The sequence below is a fragment of the Abramis brama genome (assembly GCF_963993115.1).
Source record: "Abramis brama genome assembly, chromosome: 8".
NCBI lineage: Eukaryota > Metazoa > Chordata > Actinopteri > Cypriniformes > Leuciscidae > Abramis > Abramis brama.
The window spans coordinates 24,875,483-24,892,905 of record NC_139970.1 but is presented as its reverse complement, the minus strand read 5'-3'; the positions used below and the strand labels follow the sequence as shown (position 1 = coordinate 24,892,905).

The 17,423-nt window shown below is 39.8% G+C and overlaps 1 protein-coding gene and 1 long non-coding RNA gene across 2 annotated transcripts; both read left to right on the top strand.

Moving 5' to 3' along the window:
• Positions 1-1,161: 1,161 nt before the first annotated feature.
• LOC311089026 lies at positions 1,162-2,520 on the top strand. Its single transcript, XR_014607611.1, has 3 exons — positions 1,162-1,211; positions 1,824-1,914; positions 2,424-2,520. It is a non-coding gene; the product is annotated as an uncharacterized lncRNA (long non-coding RNA).
• An 8,877-nt stretch (positions 2,521-11,397) lies between these two features.
• Positions 11,398-16,876, top strand: LOC311087856 (uncharacterized protein). Its single transcript, XM_084121329.1, has 7 exons — positions 11,398-11,489; positions 11,596-11,838; positions 12,022-12,293; positions 13,669-13,676; positions 15,988-16,010; positions 16,117-16,359; positions 16,562-16,876. Exons 1-7 carry the CDS (start codon positions 11,478-11,480, stop codon positions 16,832-16,834), a joined length of 1,074 nt encoding a protein of 357 aa, XP_083977455.1. The 5' UTR covers positions 11,398-11,477; the 3' UTR covers positions 16,835-16,876.
• The last annotated feature ends 547 nt before the right edge of the window (positions 16,877-17,423 follow it).

Below are 17,423 nucleotides of genomic sequence, written 5' to 3'. Positions count from 1 at the left end.
GCTGGTCAATGACCTGAAAAGAGCTGGGACCACCGTTTCCAAGGTTACTGTTGGTAATACACTAAGACGTCATGGTTTGAAATCATGCATGGCACGGAAGGTTCCCCTGCTTAAACCAGCACATGTCAAGGCCCATCTTAAGTTTGCCAATGACCATTTGGATGATCCAGAGGAGTCATGGGAGAAAGTCATGTGGTCAGATGAGACCAAAATAGAACTTTTTGGTCATAATTCCACTAAACGTGTTTGGAGGAAGAAGAATGATGAGTACCATCCCAAGAACACCATCCCTACTGTGAAGCATGGGGGTGGTAGCATCATGCTTTGGGGGTGTTTTTCTGCACATGGGACAGGGCGACTGCACTGTATTAAGGAGAGGATGACCGGGGCCATGTATTGCGAGATTTTGGGGAACAACCTCCTTCCCTCAGTTAGAGCATTGAAGATGGGTCGAGGCTGGGTCTTCCAACATGACAATGACCCGAAGCACACAGCCAGGATAACCAAGGAGTGGCTCTGTAAGAAGCATATCAAGGTTCTGGCATGGCCTAGCCAGTCTCCAGACCTAAACCCAATAGAGAATCTTTGGAGGGAGCTCAAACTCCGTGTTTATCAGTGACAGCCCAGAAACCTGACTGATCTAGAGAAGATCTGTGTGGAGGAGTGGGCCAAAATCCCTCCTGCAGTGTGTGCAAACCTGGTGAAAAACTACAGGAAACGTTTGACCTCTGTAATTGCAAACAAAGGCTACTGTACCAAATATTAACATTGATTTTCTCAGGTGTTCAAATACTTATTTGCAGCTGTATCATACAAATAAATAGTTAAAAAATCATACATTGTGATTTCTGGATTTTTTTTTTTAGATTATGTCTCTCACAGTGGACATGCACCTACGATGACAATTTCAGACCCCTCCATGATTTCTAAGTGGGAGAACTTGCAAAATAGCAGGGTATTCAAATACTTATTTTCCTCACTGTATGTAGTTATTTAATTGTTATATAAAAGTTATTAATTTATTATTATTTATTAATTTATTATTAGTAGTAGTAGTAGCTGTATTTTGACTTGTCTTGTTACAGCAAAATTAAGTGTAAATCAAGTAATGTCGATTCTCTAAGTAAACTGTTTTTTTTCTTTCTTTTGTCTTTTTTCACAGATACGTGAATGTGGCCATGCAAAGTGTGTGACGTTTCATTATCTACCCGGTATGAATTGCTAAAACATTTTAGGCTGAAACATTCTTTCTCTTTATTGGCATTATTGTTTAAATGCAATATTGTTAAAGCATTATTCATATAACAGGTATTATGACATATGACAGCTACGCAATCACCACTTTGACACTTCAAAAAGTTAATAAAGAGATCATAAAACTAATCCATATGAATTTAGCAGATTAGTCCAAATTTTCTGAAGAGACTCAATCCTTTTTTATGATGAACAGATTGAAGTTTTTTCACATTCAAACATTCATCAACTCACACATCAGTTATAGTAAACGGAAGCTCAAGAATTTTCGCTTGACGTGCGAGTGAGGTTTGTTCTAGTGTGTTAAGCAAGTTCAGTTGAGCTTCTGTTTATGTTCGCTGATCAATGTTTATGTGAATAAAAGCCTAAATTTAGTCTGTCTCTTTAGAAAATTTGGACTAAACCACTCAATTCATGTGGAATAGTTTTACTATCTCTTTATGAACGCTTGGAAGCGTCAAAGTTGTAGTTGCGTAGCTGTCAATAGAGGGACAGAAAGCTAACTTACTTAAACTGTAAGTTAATAATTAATGACATGTTTTTTTGGGATCTTTTTATGCTTGTTTGAGAATGAAGACAAACACCAGGCGAGATTGTATCCTGAGGTGCCTAAGTGTCTACCTCAACGAAGACATCGAAACACTTCTCAAAGAATATGTGGTAAGTGTGTGTCAACCTACTCTCTTTATGTTATAAATTTCTTATGGATATATTTACATTGATGCCAATGAGAAAATTAACATAATAACAGCCTAGCTTATGCCCTTGTGTGTAGTGTGCAGCGAAATATTAAACTATGCAGCAATCAGTGCAGAGCATGATTGATCACACCAGACAAATGAGAAGCTTTTCAACTAGAAATGACCTGGATCAGCTGCAAAATAAAATTGTAAGCCTTGGAAAAGGTTCACCCACAAATGAACATTATGTCATAATTTACTCACCCTAATGTCGTTCCAAACCTTTATGAGTTTCTTTCTTCTGTTGAATACAAAAAAATATATATTTTGAAAAATGTTACAAAATATGTAACATTACATATTTTGTGTTCAGCAGAAGAAAGAAACACATGAAGGTTTTGAACAACATAAGGGAGGATAAATCATGACAAGATTGTTTTGGGTGAACTAACCCTTTAACTTATTTAACCACTTCGATGTTTTTTTCAGCAAATCAAGACACTTGTTCACAATCACTGGAACATAATTTCCAGTTGTGTCCAGTTGCATCAGGAATTTCTTCTTCTATATACTTCTCCTATTCTCCTAAGCCAAATATTATCTGAATATTACATTTTGACTCACATTGGGACACGACTCACATTCTCTTTGTTTATCCTCCAGGACTGAAAGTAGAGAGGCGGAGTCTCATTGCACAGACAACAATGGGCATCTATGTCATTCGAGCGGAGGGTACTGGTCCTGGAGAAAAACTTTCAGATGTGGGTGTTGTTCTTGAAGTTCTGCAAAGCCTGCCAAGTGTCACACTTGGATGTGTGATGCTTTTTTGACTAATTTATGCCCTTAACTTAAACTATCCAATGGACCTCGATTGCACATTTGACGCATTTCAGAAAATCCTGATGGAACTGGATACAACCAAGCTGTCGCCAAAAGTTCAGGGACGGAAATTAAGACGCTTCAGTGATTGACAGATATGCTGATATTTTCCTCTTGACTTGTTGCACTTTTTCTACTCATTTGAATGACTTTTAAACTTAAACAAAACTTGTTTTGTCTACTTGTAAAAGTTGAACAGATTCTTTGTTGTTCTAGATTTTTCTCTTTTTCCCCGCTGTCGAACCTTTTATACACCTGTACTCCTAACTTGTAAACGTGGGTAAAAAGTGTGGTGGTTGATTGTGGCAACGACAAAAACAAAACAAAAAAAACATTGAAATAAGTGCATTTAACCTTAATGTGCATGTAAACATGAAGGTACTTTTTTTATTTGTGTTGAGGTTGCACACATCACAGTGTATGTGAGCATGGGTTATGTCTTTCTTTCTATCTCATCTTTTTGCTGCCTTTTGAGCTTGTTATTCCTAAAATAAAAATGAGGGGGAAAAATGTGAAATGAGGTGGTCGGGCTGTTATTTTTGTGTTGTATATCGTGATTGGGGAGGGGAAATGGTGATTAATAAATACAAATTTATAAATATGATTTTAAAAAACATTGGGTTTATTAATAAAAATTACTTAAATGTGATGCATTTTAAGTAAATTAGGTTTATTATATAATAATACATAAACCTGTTTCTTATTCATTTTAAATAAATTGGATTTATTGATAATTTTACATAAATCTCATTCTTACTTGTTTCATTTATATAGGACTTACAAATATTTATTGCATTAAGTTTATTAATATGTTTACGTTAAAAATATGTAATCCAAATGGATGGAAAATTTATATGCAATCAAATTACATAAATCTTATCTATTAGGCCTAAATATTTTTTTGAGTGTACTTTATGCATTTTAATTATCCAGGCCAGCACTCTTAACGTTTAATAGTATATGCATTGAGTGAAGCCTGCTCCTATCCTCACTTAATTTTAGGCATGCCATCATCACCAATGTCATAATGGCTTCATTTTGCTTTTATGATACATATATTCATCATCATGTAGTTACTGTCCGTTTCAGACTGGATGTAAGAGCTAAAGCCACTGGTAGCTCTGGCAGTGTGTGATCTGGACATACATGGAGGCTTCTTTCATTGAGTGCCAAGGCCCTATTTTAATAATTATCTCAGACACCAGACCTTCACTTAATTCCGCATTGCTTGAGTTGATGAAAAGCATAAAACTGTGAAAATAAAAACAATACAAATAAAACTAAAAAAATATGATGTTTTATTCATTTGCATGCATGTCATGTCACCATTAACCAACATCAGTGAACTGTGAACATCAAAGTGTGTTGTTAAATTTAATGAAATATTAACTTTATTACTTCAAGTAAGAACTTCAAGTAAATGTTGTAGGTCAAGTTTGGCTGACAAAAACGTTTGGGAATCCCTGCCCTACAAAGTTGAAGATCAAAAATGGTATCATTGTATACTTGTAAAATGAGAAAAAAACTTTTGAATACAATTTTCAAATGTTGAACACGATTTACACAACATTATAAATCATTAAATTTTGGATGATTTCACATGCCATAATAAAACACATGACATGAAAGTAGGTTGTTTTTCAGTGCAATTTTTCATGGTCAAAGAACAGACATGATGCATGCTTTATAACATGGTACATGGTATTATTATTATTTTATTTTATTTTTTTGTACATATACAATGGAAGTCAATGGGCACCAATATTGGTTCTACTGGTTCCCAATGTTCTTCAGAATATCTTATTTTGTGTTCCACAGAAGAAAAGAAGTCAAATTGGTTTTGAAAGGGTGAGTAAGGATGACATAAGTTTTATTTTTGGATGGACTATACCTTGAATCTATTAGTAAACTGAAAACTGATAAATACTGCCTTCGGAGGACGCATTCCAAGGTCGGAAGGCATCAAGGCAAGTCCGAATGCAATGTTAGTTTCACTTCCTGTCTCCTGAGATACCTTCATCTGATTGAAGATTTTTGAAGGCAGCATAGATGTATCCTTTACAATTTTTTGATATCCCACAATTCTGTGCTTTCCATTCTGTGACAGTTGAGCTAGAAGAATAAAGATGACATCTGAAAGTTGCGGCTGGTCATCAGTTTGTAGGGATGGGAATTGATAAGAATTTAACGATTCCGATTCCATTATCGATATTGCTTATCGATCCGATTCCTTATCGATTCTCTTATCGATTCTTATTGGGTGAGGGAATAAGTACAAATTTGTTTGTATTAACTCGCTTTAATATCTGATCAGAAGACACAGCACAGAGTATACACAAATTATGTGTAGCAACCTCAGAACAAACCTAAATGTAGGTGAGCTACTTCTCAAAGTAAAGTCCAGGGACCTATAGCCTAGGGCAGTGTTTCTCAACCTGTGTGCCTTGAAAGATTATCAAGAAGAGTGCCTTAGGATTAGGAAATTGACAATTTTCACATTCATTGGTCCGGACAAAAAAATAAATAAAACTGCCATTTATGTGCCATAAAAACTAAAAACACAGACTGAAAACAGTTTAGGAAGAGCTTGTGTCTTTTGGAATATTAACAGTGCTCATTTGGATTAGGCTATTGAGTTACTAAAACAATCTTTGTCAAATAATACACGGGTTTTCTTCACATTTTGAACGTTTTTGTTTCCATTTGTTTAATTTCAAGATCTGATGTGACTTATCCATTGTTGTTTTTACAGCTACAAAGCTGGGAGCACTAAATGATATTCAGGCACATTATACACGCTTTTAACATTAAATAAAGCACAAAAATAGTACCTGATATTATCATTGCCACACTTTGAGATTGTTGTTCCAGCGCGACGTCGCAGTAAAATAGGATCCGTTTCAAATAGAATCGTCGCGTGTCGCGGCTGGTTAAACTTTGATTAACATGGAAAATGATACTTTTTATCGCGTGTAAAAAGTGTATCGCGTGTTTTATCGCGTGATACTTTTTATCGCGTGTCGCATGTAGTTAGGACGCGGTCAGAGCGCTTCTGCCTCGATGCCATGTTTGCTCATAGTGTTTGCTACGTTCTGAACCAAAACAACGCAGCACGTGTGTGATGTCGTGTCACATTTGAACGAGCGGAACCGATAAGCGGAATCGTTAAGCAGGCATGCTAACGGTTCCAAGGAATCGATTCACTGGGCACCGGTTCTGAAGAAGAACCGGTTCTCGGTTCCCATCCCTATCAGTTTGTGTATAAATGTAAATTTTTTATCATTGTTCCCTTTCGAAGGGAACTCGACACTACGTCATCGACGCTTTGGGGAACGCCTCAGGCGTGACAGGTGTCTGAAATCAAATATCAACTCACGGCAATCATGTTGACCGGCGACAGCCCGTGAATCATCAGCTTGATTGATTAACGCGCGACCTGGATGTATAAAGGGGAGCCTTGAAAACATGACAACATCTTTTCGTCTTCAGGGACTGTTTGTCTGTTTAAAGAGAATATCGCTTGGAGAATGAAACGCGCAGAGAAGAGGGAGACTTTCCGCAAGTGTGCAGACCCATGCCCAAGATTTTTGACGCCAGGTGACACACACGATCTGTGCGTTTTCTGCTTGGGGGAAGAGCACGTATGAGAGCCTCTTGTGCAAACTGTGAGAGTTTTCAATTGAAGACTCTCCGCTCTCGTCTGACCCTTTTCTCGAGGGAGGAGGGTTCAGCATCTGAGCCCCGTGGTGCTGGTCCCGCTCGTGCTGAGGCGCAGCGGCGACTTTCATCATGGGGCTCCCAGATGGAGCTGGCCGATTGTCTTGAGAGGGAGGTTAACCTCTCAAACAGTTCGTCCGCTGACGAGGGCGAGCTGCAGGTAGATAATGATGTATTATTGTTATCTCCTAATGCGTCTGCAGCTGGTGCTCTTCTGGATGGGCAGGATGTGGTTGATGATGCTGGCAGTCAGGTGGAGACCGAACCATCTCAACCATCCTGCCCTGTGTATGCGGAGCTGGTGGACGTTATGGGACGCGCCACCGACAGATTACAGCTGCCGTGGAGGCGCATTAGGGAAGAGACCGCTCATGGCCGTCTTGACGATCGGTTTCTTCCCAGCCATAGGCCACCAGCTCAGGTGAGCCTTCCATTCCTTCCGGATAGCCATACTGAGATCAAGAAGGCATGGAAGAACCCATACTCTGCACGTATTCATCCACATCAGTGGGGTAGTTTCGCTGCTGTGGATGGAATCGCAGAGCATGTGTACGTGTCGATGCCGCCCATTGAAGAGACGTTGGCTAACTATCTCGTGTCTGGGCAGGCATCGACATTGAGAGCTCCTACCCTGCCATCCAAGCCGCTAAAAACAACGTCGCGCTTGAATGGCAGAGCATACACAGCAGCGGGTCAGGCCGGTGCTGCTCTGCACACTCTAGCGGTGTTACAGGTGTACCAGGCCGACCTGCTGCGGGATCTCGACCAGGGGACAGGACTGTCCCCTGAGGCGGTCACTGAGCTGCGCCGTACCACGGATCTTGCTCTCCGGGCCACCAAACAATCTGCTGCAGCGATCGGCCGGTCGATGGCGGCTATGGTGGCCACGGGAGAGGCATTTGTGGCTCAACCTGTCTGACATCGGGGAGAAAGAAAAGACCTTTCTCCTCGATTCGCTGGTTTCGCCCGCTGAACTTTTTGGCCCTTCCGTTGAGACGGTGGTTGAAAAGTTCAGGGAGGCGAGGGTGCGCTCAGCTGCTTTTAGGAGTTGTACACCGCTGAGATCCGAGTCCACGCCCAAGCAAGCGGGAAGGCCTGGCCCGTCTTGGTCTGAGGGCCATAGACAGGCCCAGAGAGCCAGTGTCGCCTCTCGTGCACCCCCTCCTGTCCGGAGCAGGTCGCAGAAGAGACGCAACTCCCGCAGGAAGCAGGATCTGAGGGAGGTTATCCAGGATAAGCGCACTCAGCGGCACTAGGGATAATCTCCCCGGAGCCTTCTCCTAACTTCCCCCAGGCGTCTCTTACATCAGGCCTGGGGCTGGGCCCATGATGAGAACCATGTCTGATGGCTCTCCTCGACCTGGTAGACAGGCCCAGAGAGCCAGTGTCGCCTCTCGTGCGCCCCCTCCTGTCCGGAGCAGGTCGCAGAAGAGACGCAACTCCCGCAGGAAGCAGGATCTGAGGGAGGTTATCCAGGATAAGCGCACTCAGCGGCACTAGGGATAATCTCCCCGGAGCCTTCTCCTAACTTCCCCCAGGCGTCTCTTACATCAGGCCTGGGGCTGGGCCCATGATGAGAACCATGTCTGATGGCTCTCCTCGACCTGGTTAGTAGGAGCGCCTCTTTCAGGCATGTAAGTGGTGAGCCCAGGTGCTCTTTGAAAACGCCGCAGGTGTACTGTCTGGTCTTTTTGTGAAATGTTTTTTGTGCGCAAATAACATATTTCTGTTTCTCTTATAGACCGCATCTCCTGTATAGAGCTTGGGGCATGTTATGGATAAGAAAGTAAAATCTAAAAGCTTTTTCGGAGGCTGCATGGTCAGGTAGTAGGCCTTAGCAGGCCTCCTTGACCAGACAGTCCCCATCTTGCAACTGGACAGCGCTTGGGCCTCCCTGAGGTGAGCTCCCAGGAGTTGGCTATCAAGAGAAAAAAAAAGAAGAAAAAAAACATGTGGTGTTCAGGTAATAGGCTTCACCAGGCCTTCCCGAATATGAGCTCCCATATACTGTGGCTTATCAGGTCAGAGGCCTCACTAGGCCTTCCTGAGTATGAGCTCCCACATACAGCAGTTATCGGGTTATAGGCCTCAACAGGCCTTCCTAATTATGAGCTCCCACATACTGCGGTTAGCAGGTTATAGGCCTCACTAGGCCTTCCTGAATATGAGCTCCCACATACTGTGGTTATCAAGTATCAGGTTATAGGCCTCACCAGGCCTTCCTGAATATGAGCTTCCACATACTGTTGTTATCAGGTAGTAGGCCTCACCAGGCCTCCCTGTGAGTACAGGCGGACCATGTGCTCCCCTCACCGAGGGTCACTATGAGCACGCGGACTCCTTAGTCTGGTCAGACGGTCGTAGGCCTCTTGTGAGGCCTCCCAGTTAGATCAGCCCTTAGGCCTTCACAGGCCTCCTCAGTGTTTTGAAACACAAACACTGGGTAGATCCGTGGATCGAGTAGAGAAACTCCCCTCACTAGCAAGGGTTGGAAAGTACTATGCTGAGTCATACTCTCCGGGATATCCTGTCTCTGAGATCCGGGCCGAGTGGTCCACTGCCAGCTTTGCAGTCCCTCGGGTTGGATGCCTTACCTGAGGCAAGTGTCCAGAGGCTCTGTCTTCGGACAGACAGGAAGTGGCCAGACTAAGTGTCTATGTACTGACGCCAGGTCAGGCCGTCCTGGTGGCATTTTGGGGTATGTTCCCCTGAATAGTGATTGGCTGGGGTTCCTTCGGGTTCCCTAGCCACATTCCCTAGAAGGGACCCCCTTTCTAATTGGAAGCTGTGGTTCTAGGCCCTGATCAGGCCCAGGTAGACATTTCATTTAACCATTTTTATGAAGGTTTTCCTGCGAGGCTTATAGCTTGGGCTATGACCGTAGGGAATGCTGTCACTGACAGCCCAGTGTGACCTGAGGGTGAGTGGTTCTAGCGTTTCATTTGAATTGCTGGTTCTGACCGGTGTCACTGCCATCTGGCATGCACTCCCCTTAGCATGGCGGTGTGGGTATATCGCTCCCCAAAGCGTCGATGACGTAGTGTCAAGTTCCCTTCGAAAAGGAACGTCTCAGGTTACGACTGTAACCTATGTTCCCTGAGAACAGGGAACGAGACACTACGTCTCCCTGCCATGCCTCGGGGCCTGTCTACCAACAGTCCCTTCAGACGATAGGATGTTGTCATGTTTTCAAGGCTCCCCTTTATACATCCAGGTCACGCATTAATCAGTCAAGCTGATGATTCACGGGCTGTCGCCGGTCAACATGATTGCCGTGAGTTGATATTTGATTTCAGACACCTGTCACGTCTGAGGCGTTCCCCAAAGCGTTGATGACGTAGTGTCTCATTCCCTGTTCTCAGGGAACATAGGTTACAGTCGTAACCTGAGACGTTTTCCACTTATGATGTCATTTCTAGCGAGAAATCATTATTGTAGTCATTAAATATTCACTTAGTTTTCACCGAAGCTCATTATATTTTGCTGTAGATCCCTAAACCGTTACGCTGCCTCTGTCTGTCCGAAATCAGTTTCTTAAGGAACCTTCTTGCGCAAACGCTGCCTGCAAAGTCATTGCCTGATAGGGCAGCGAGGCAACAAGTCAGCTGCCTACGTTTTCGGATGCAGCCAACACCGGAGACTTTTGCCTCCGTTGGTAAAAATAAAGATTAGCCAATCACCATTGAGTATTTCACTCTCAGTGATTAGGAGTGTTGAGAAAAGTAACATGGCAGAGGAGGCTAGTTTCCCTTGGTATATCAACCAATCATCGACAAGATGTAAATTACGTGATATTAGTTTTAACTGCTACCGCTGATGTAACTATGGTGAGTAGAGATATTGAATATTTGATCGCAAACAAATTTACTAAACTACCAATCAAACAACAGCTACAAATTTTAAATAAAGGAAGACATGGCTAAGTTGGATATGCTACAGCAATCAGCTTCACTAAATGACCGAACGTGCTCTTTTAACATGGACATTTAAAAGGACAGAAGGATGGATTTTTTGTGATAGTGATAGGCTAGGACTAGATGAGTGAACTTATATTTATATTGTCTTGATGTCTGTGTCATTTTCTATAAATATTCAGGTATATAAGGGACCAAAAAAGCCATTTTAAAGTAGTTTAAAAAATCCTTCCACTAAAATAATGTGTGCCTCCTTTATTTTAAAACTCACCAGCCGCCACTGCTTGGAAATGCCAGGTATGTGATGTTCACTTATATTTTTGGACATGATTCATTTCCAGGTATGACTATCATGAGGCCATTTGGCCCTCATTAATATTTGGATTATATAGTTGACTATATTGTAAATAAACTACATACAAACAATAAGTATATATAACAAAATTATATATATATATATATATATATATATATATATATATATATATATATATATATATATATATATGAAGAGTTCAGATGCAAAAGCCTCTAAGTGCCATCTGAAATTTTCTTCTAGAATGATCATTTTTATCAAGCTTGTATGTTTAAGTTTAGTAATTTCACTTAAATGACAATTAATAGGTAATTTTCATTGTCATTTAAATGAAATTACTGAACTTAAACATAAAAGCTTGATAAAAATTATCATTCTAGAAGAAAATTTGAGATGGCACTTAGAGGCTTTTGCATCTGAACTCTTCATATATATATATATATATATATATATATATATATATTTCTTTCTTTTGTCCTAAAAAAACCCTGAACATACCCTTAAAAAAGTGAACTCGAACATCTAGATTCTAAACTTTTGCTAGAATAAGTTCTTTTCTATTTTGCACAGTCAGGAACTGACTAACAATAGAGGCTGTGTATTCTTTAGTCTTGGTCTAGTATAAAGGTATGGGTGACAGCAGTCAGTCAACAACCAGAATCAGCTTCAGTTTCAGCTTCTCCTTTTTGGAACTACTGAGGATCAGCCAGCGCAACCATGATGGGCAAGGTAAACTTCATTGCAGCAAAGATTTTTTAAGATAAATTCAAATGAAAATGAAAGTAGAATTTTTTTATTTTTTTATTTTTATTACTTAAATTTAATTCATTTTCAGGTCATCTTCTACGAGGACAGGAACTTCCAGGGTCGCTCTTATGAGTGTATGGGTGACTGTGGTGACTTCTCCTCCTACCTGAGCCGCTGTCACTCTTGCAGAGTGGAGAGCGGATGCTGGATGATGTATGATCATCCCAACTACATGGGAAATCAGTATTTCTTTAAAAGGGGCGAGTACGCTGATTACATGTCTATGTTCGGGATGAGCAACTGGATCAGGTCCTGCCGTATGATCCCCATGGTGAGCTCAAAAGTAAAACTTGTTTAGATCAATGTTATGTTAAATCCTGTAGCATGAATACCCTTTCAAAATGGCAATACATTACTAACTTGTTCTAAATTTAGTTTGACATTTCCTGTATTTATTTAGCTAAAACTTGCTAAATAGTGCTAAAATCTACAACGGACTTCTCTTCCACTACAGTACAAAGGCTCCTACAGAATGAGGATCTACGAGAGGGAGAACTTCATGGGTCAGATGTACGAGATGATGGATGACTGTGACAACATCATGGACCGTTACCGTATGTCTCACTGCCAGTCCTGTCATGTGATGGAGGGCCACTGGCTCATGTATGAGCAGCCCCACTACAGAGGCAGGATGTCCTACTTCAGGCCTGGAGAGTACAGGAGCTTCAGCAATATGGGTGGCATGAGATTCATGAGTATGAGGCGTATCATGGACTCTTGGTACTAGTGTTTCAATAAAATTATTTTTCTACAACACTAAACATTGTGCCTGCAAAATCCTTACTGCCACTAATATTTGCATGTCTAATCAATCACAAAAAAAAATCTAGTGAGTTAAACAGACTAACAAATAAAACAAAATTGGCTCATATAGAACAGTAGATTCTTTCTCATTTACAGCCAGGTTTAAATGAGGCAGGCTAAAATGGTTTCAATAAACAGTTTGTTGTTGTTGTTAAAAAAATGCTACTAAAAACCTTCCTCATAGAGGAAGTGCAAAGTCTGGAGTGCAGTTCCAACTGTTGGATTTGTAGGGCCCAAGCATTGTTGGGGAGTAACTGTAATTTAATTATAAAATAAATGTAACTGTAATCAGTTACAGTTACTGAGAAAAAAATCTCAATTTAAAATCAATTTAAGTTACTTATGAAAATGTTAACAATTACAAATGGTGTTACATCTGAATATTTTCTCTAAATAGGAAATGCTCTTAGCTAGGAAATGTTGAATAATGTTAATTTGTTGCCTTGCCTTTTTTTGATTGGCACGATGCCTCCTGCCATTTAATTTGATTGGTTATCTTGTTTGAGTTTGCAGCGCACCACGTCTGCCAACATCAATCCACATTGCCACTGAAAGCTTTAGGCTACAATCTGTCTAAGAGTTGCCACCATGGTGAGTGATAAAAATGTGTTCCAATGCTGGAAATTATAAAAGTAATCAAAATGTAATCAAATGTAATCAGTTACATTGCTTTAATAAAGTAATTGGAATAGTTACACTACTTATTTTAAATAGGGTAACTTGTAATCTGTAAAGATTGGTGCAGGTATGACATCACTTTGTAGGCCAACCGGCAGTTAACTGGTTGGTTTGTCGCTGGTTCCCTCGACAAAAACCCAGTAGGATTCTCCCATAGGCTTTTGGATTATTGCTAAAAACAAGCTCTGTGATCAACACAAGTTTATGATACTTGCACGTTTTGTCCATCAAGATAATTATTTAATTCAATTCAATTTACATTTATTTGTTTAGCGCTTTTCACAATACACATCATTTCAAAGCAGCTTTACAGAAAATGCATGAGTCAACATTACAATTATCACAGATGAACACAACTTTAATAAATTTTGAAGCCTAAATGCAGTCGCCAGAAGTAAAAAGCTAAAGGTAGGCTACAAACGAACTACACCACAGTCCCACAAATTCAACGTCACCATCACTAAGCTACCAACAACTCTTTCAGTTTTTATCTAAAAAACAAAATACCAGAACGTCTGAGTTAGAATGGTTTGTAAGAGCACAATTATAACCTTAACAATGCTGTAAAAACGGACTGAGCTTACCTTTTCTGCGTGATGACGTTTAATCTCCTTGACAGCCTCTGTAGTCCCATTTAGCCACTTGTTAGCAACCCCCTTTTCAAGACACGTAACAGCTTAAAAAAATCATGAGTGGGGTAATATTGATTTATTTTATGTCGTAGAATAAAACGTGCAAGTATCCTGAGCTTGTGTTCACCACATAGCCTACCTTATTTCAGCCATTTAACCAAAAGCCCATTCAAAAAAAACCATTGACAGTGCTAAAATGCTAACTAGCTTCCGCGTTTTGGCCTACAAAGTGATGTCATACCTCCACCACTCTATTACATTTCCAAAGTAACCTTCCCGACACTGGGCCCAAGGCATCATGAAAATGGGCTTTAACAGTGTAAAAAAAAAAAAAATACAGCACATATAAACAGTGATTCTTTTGGGGTATAAATGTAGTAATCTATACAAGTTCAGACAGATTTGTTACAAAGAAAACAATCATCTCCTGAATCAAATACCATGTGGCTGATTTTTTCTTTTATTAGAACTCTTTGCAGCACATAGGGAAAGTCATTTTCACTGCATACAAGGGTCTATTTCATGCTTTTAAGAGCCATCCAAAGAAAACATGTACTATAATGAAAATTGACTAATTATATATTGCTGGCAAAAATCTTATTTTGTCAGAATAGAGAGGTGCCTGTACGGAGAGTACACACTCTGCATACCCTGACTTCAATAGCATTTCAATATGTTATTTCTACATCATGTATATCACTAATCATATATGATAATAAAGAATCCTGTGTTTAAACAGAATGAACTGTGATGAGATGAATAAGCAAAGGGGTCATTTACACAGAACACATTGTTGCTTTTAAAAATGTGGCATGCAGTGCAGTGGAATGGGAAAACTCTTGAGGCACAATTTTAAAAGTTGAACTCACCACTCATGCCCAAGACAATTAATAAGCAGTGAGATGCAGCGTAATGGTCAGACACATCTGTATAACACATATAAAAACTGTTTAAAAGCAGCAAATGAAAGCCAAAAAACTAAAACTAAAACAAATGATGTTTTGCTGGCATTAATATAGCCTGCTGTTGAACAGTTACTGCTCTTGCCAGTAGGTAGGAATTTCATTCAACAGGTTCAACAAACCGTCATTGATTCAAAGGCCTGATGAGGTAATAAAACTATTCAGTGAAAAATTAAGTTTAATTAGGATGACAAGATGTAAATAAATAGCTGTTGTGATGCAGTCACCTATGATTTAGGCTACATTCATGAAAATCCTAAGGGCACCCCTATACATGACTACTTTTAATTCTCAACCAAGAAAGATGATTTTTGCAATCCATTCAGCTACAACTTTGAAGGCTTTGTGTCATTTAAATTCTGTTTGATTATATTGATCTCAAATTGTTTAATAAACTGTGATTTAAATTCAACACTCAAGCGTCTTGAGCATTAATACATTTAAGAAGCTTCATAATGATTAAAAACAATCGGTAGAAAAAAATGATTATGGTAAAAGATCTGCCTTTTAAAACTATTTCAACATCATTGGCATCAGAAAGGTCCATAATGGATCTAAGGTTTATTCACTTTAAACTGTTCTTCTATTTCAAATACTGAGAACTTTTCACTATGCCAAAGAGCAATGGTGAGGCTTAAGGCAAGAAGTTTGAATCCAAGTGCTAGATATAATGTGCTTTGAATTTGAAAAAACGAACCATTAGCCGAATGATGCAGGTAGACCGAAACAATAATACATAAAGACAAAAGAGACATGAGGATTACACATAACAGCTAATAACTTTAAAAAAAAACATCTAAACCATTAGGTTGTGAACCTAGAACAGACAGAAGAAGAACATAACACAAGAACTTCAAATGGAAACTTCAAATGGAATCCAGAAGGAACATAATAAAATGACACATGTTCTCAAATTAATTTCTCTCAAATTACAGTTGGACTAAAAATGGATCCATCATGGTCCAAGTCTTGTGAAAAAAAATAAAAAAATAAAAAAAATAAACAAGAATATGAAACAAGACAAAACAATGGAAACTCCTTGTTTAAATCTTTTCTTAGTGTTCCGCATTTTAATTTTTTTATTTTTTAGTAAATTAGAAACTTTTAGAAAAAAAAAATTAATTTAGAAACTCAAGAAATGCTAGATTCCTGAAAATGAAAGGACTAAGATCTACATACCAAGCTTTAGCTAGAATGGCCTCTATTCCAACTTGCACAGTCAGGAATTGACTTAACAATAGGTGCTGTGTAGTCTTTAGTCTTGGTCTAGTATAAAGGTACGGGTGACAGCAGTCAGTCAACAACCAGAATCAGCTTCAGCTTCTCCTTTGTGGAACTACTGAGGATCAGACAGCGCAACCATGAAGGTAAACTTTATTACAGCTCCCAATCCATACAATTTCACTCAAATTACTTTAATGTGCTATTTTCCTCCCTTAAAACCACTAAGAGATTAACTAAATAAAATTTCAGGTCACCTTTTATGAAGAAAGAAATTTCCAGGGTCGCTCTTATGAGTGTACCGGCGACAGTGGTGACTTCTCCTCCTACGTGAGCCACTGCCACTCTTGTAGAGTGCACAGCGGATGCTGGATGATGTATGATCATCCCAACTACATGGGAAATCAGTATTTCTTTAGAAGGGGCGAGTACGCTGATTGCATGTCCATGTTTGGAATGAGCAACTGCATCAGGTCCTGCCGTATGATCTCTATGGTGAGCTCCATGAACCTCTTGACGTATTTATTAACTGACATTAGACAACAGTCCTAAATTTATTTTAACGATTTATTTTGAAATCAGAATGGTCAACTGTGTGAGATAGACCTAGATTTTTGTTGAAGTTAGACTTATGACTACATGTGATAATGGTTCTTCCTAATTAATCTATACATAACTGACTTCTCTTCCACAACAGCACAGAGGATCCTACAGAATGAGGATCTACGAGAGGGAGAACTTCATGGGTCAGATGTATGAGATGATGGATGACTGTGACAACATCATGGACCGTTACCGCATGTCTCACTGCCAGTCCTGTCATGTGATGGACGGCCACTGGCTCATGTATGACCAGCCCCACTACAGAGGCAAGATGACCTACTTCAGGCCTGGAGAGTACAGGAACTTCAGCAATATGGGTGGCATGAGATTCATGAGCATGAGGCGTATCATGGACTCCTGGTACTAGTGTTCAGATGTTTCAATAAAATGATAACTCTACAACATAAAACTGTCTGAATAATCATTATTGCCAATATTTACATGTGTAATCCACCAAAAAACACCTTTCATGTAGTGTGTAACATAGCTCTAAGTGAATGAAAACATCCTGCAAAGTTTTAAATCTGAAAGTGCACCGTATATAAAGTTATTGTTTTTCAAAAGTAAGAGTCGACTCTGAGTCAATTAAATTAATAGTTTTTAAAATGAAACCTAAGCCGTGTCTTTGTGACGTCAAGATGAAACATTAGCATATTGCCCATCCACTTATTGTGCGCAGACACCAGAGAAAACTTGAACCCCCTCAAACACTGCAGCTGATTCCTGTGGATACTGGATAGCATCATGTCGAGAAGACGCTGTGCTCTACAATGTGAAGGTAAAGCCAGTATCACTGAGAAACGTCCAGCTCGAGTCGTCCTTTTGAATGCGATGGAGGTTCGGGTTGAATGACTAGTTCTTCCAGTGTTTTATCATCGGACTCACGCTTGGATTGATATGGTAAAATCAACGTAATTGTTTGTTACTATTGTAGCAAATTAGCTCTAAAGAAATAT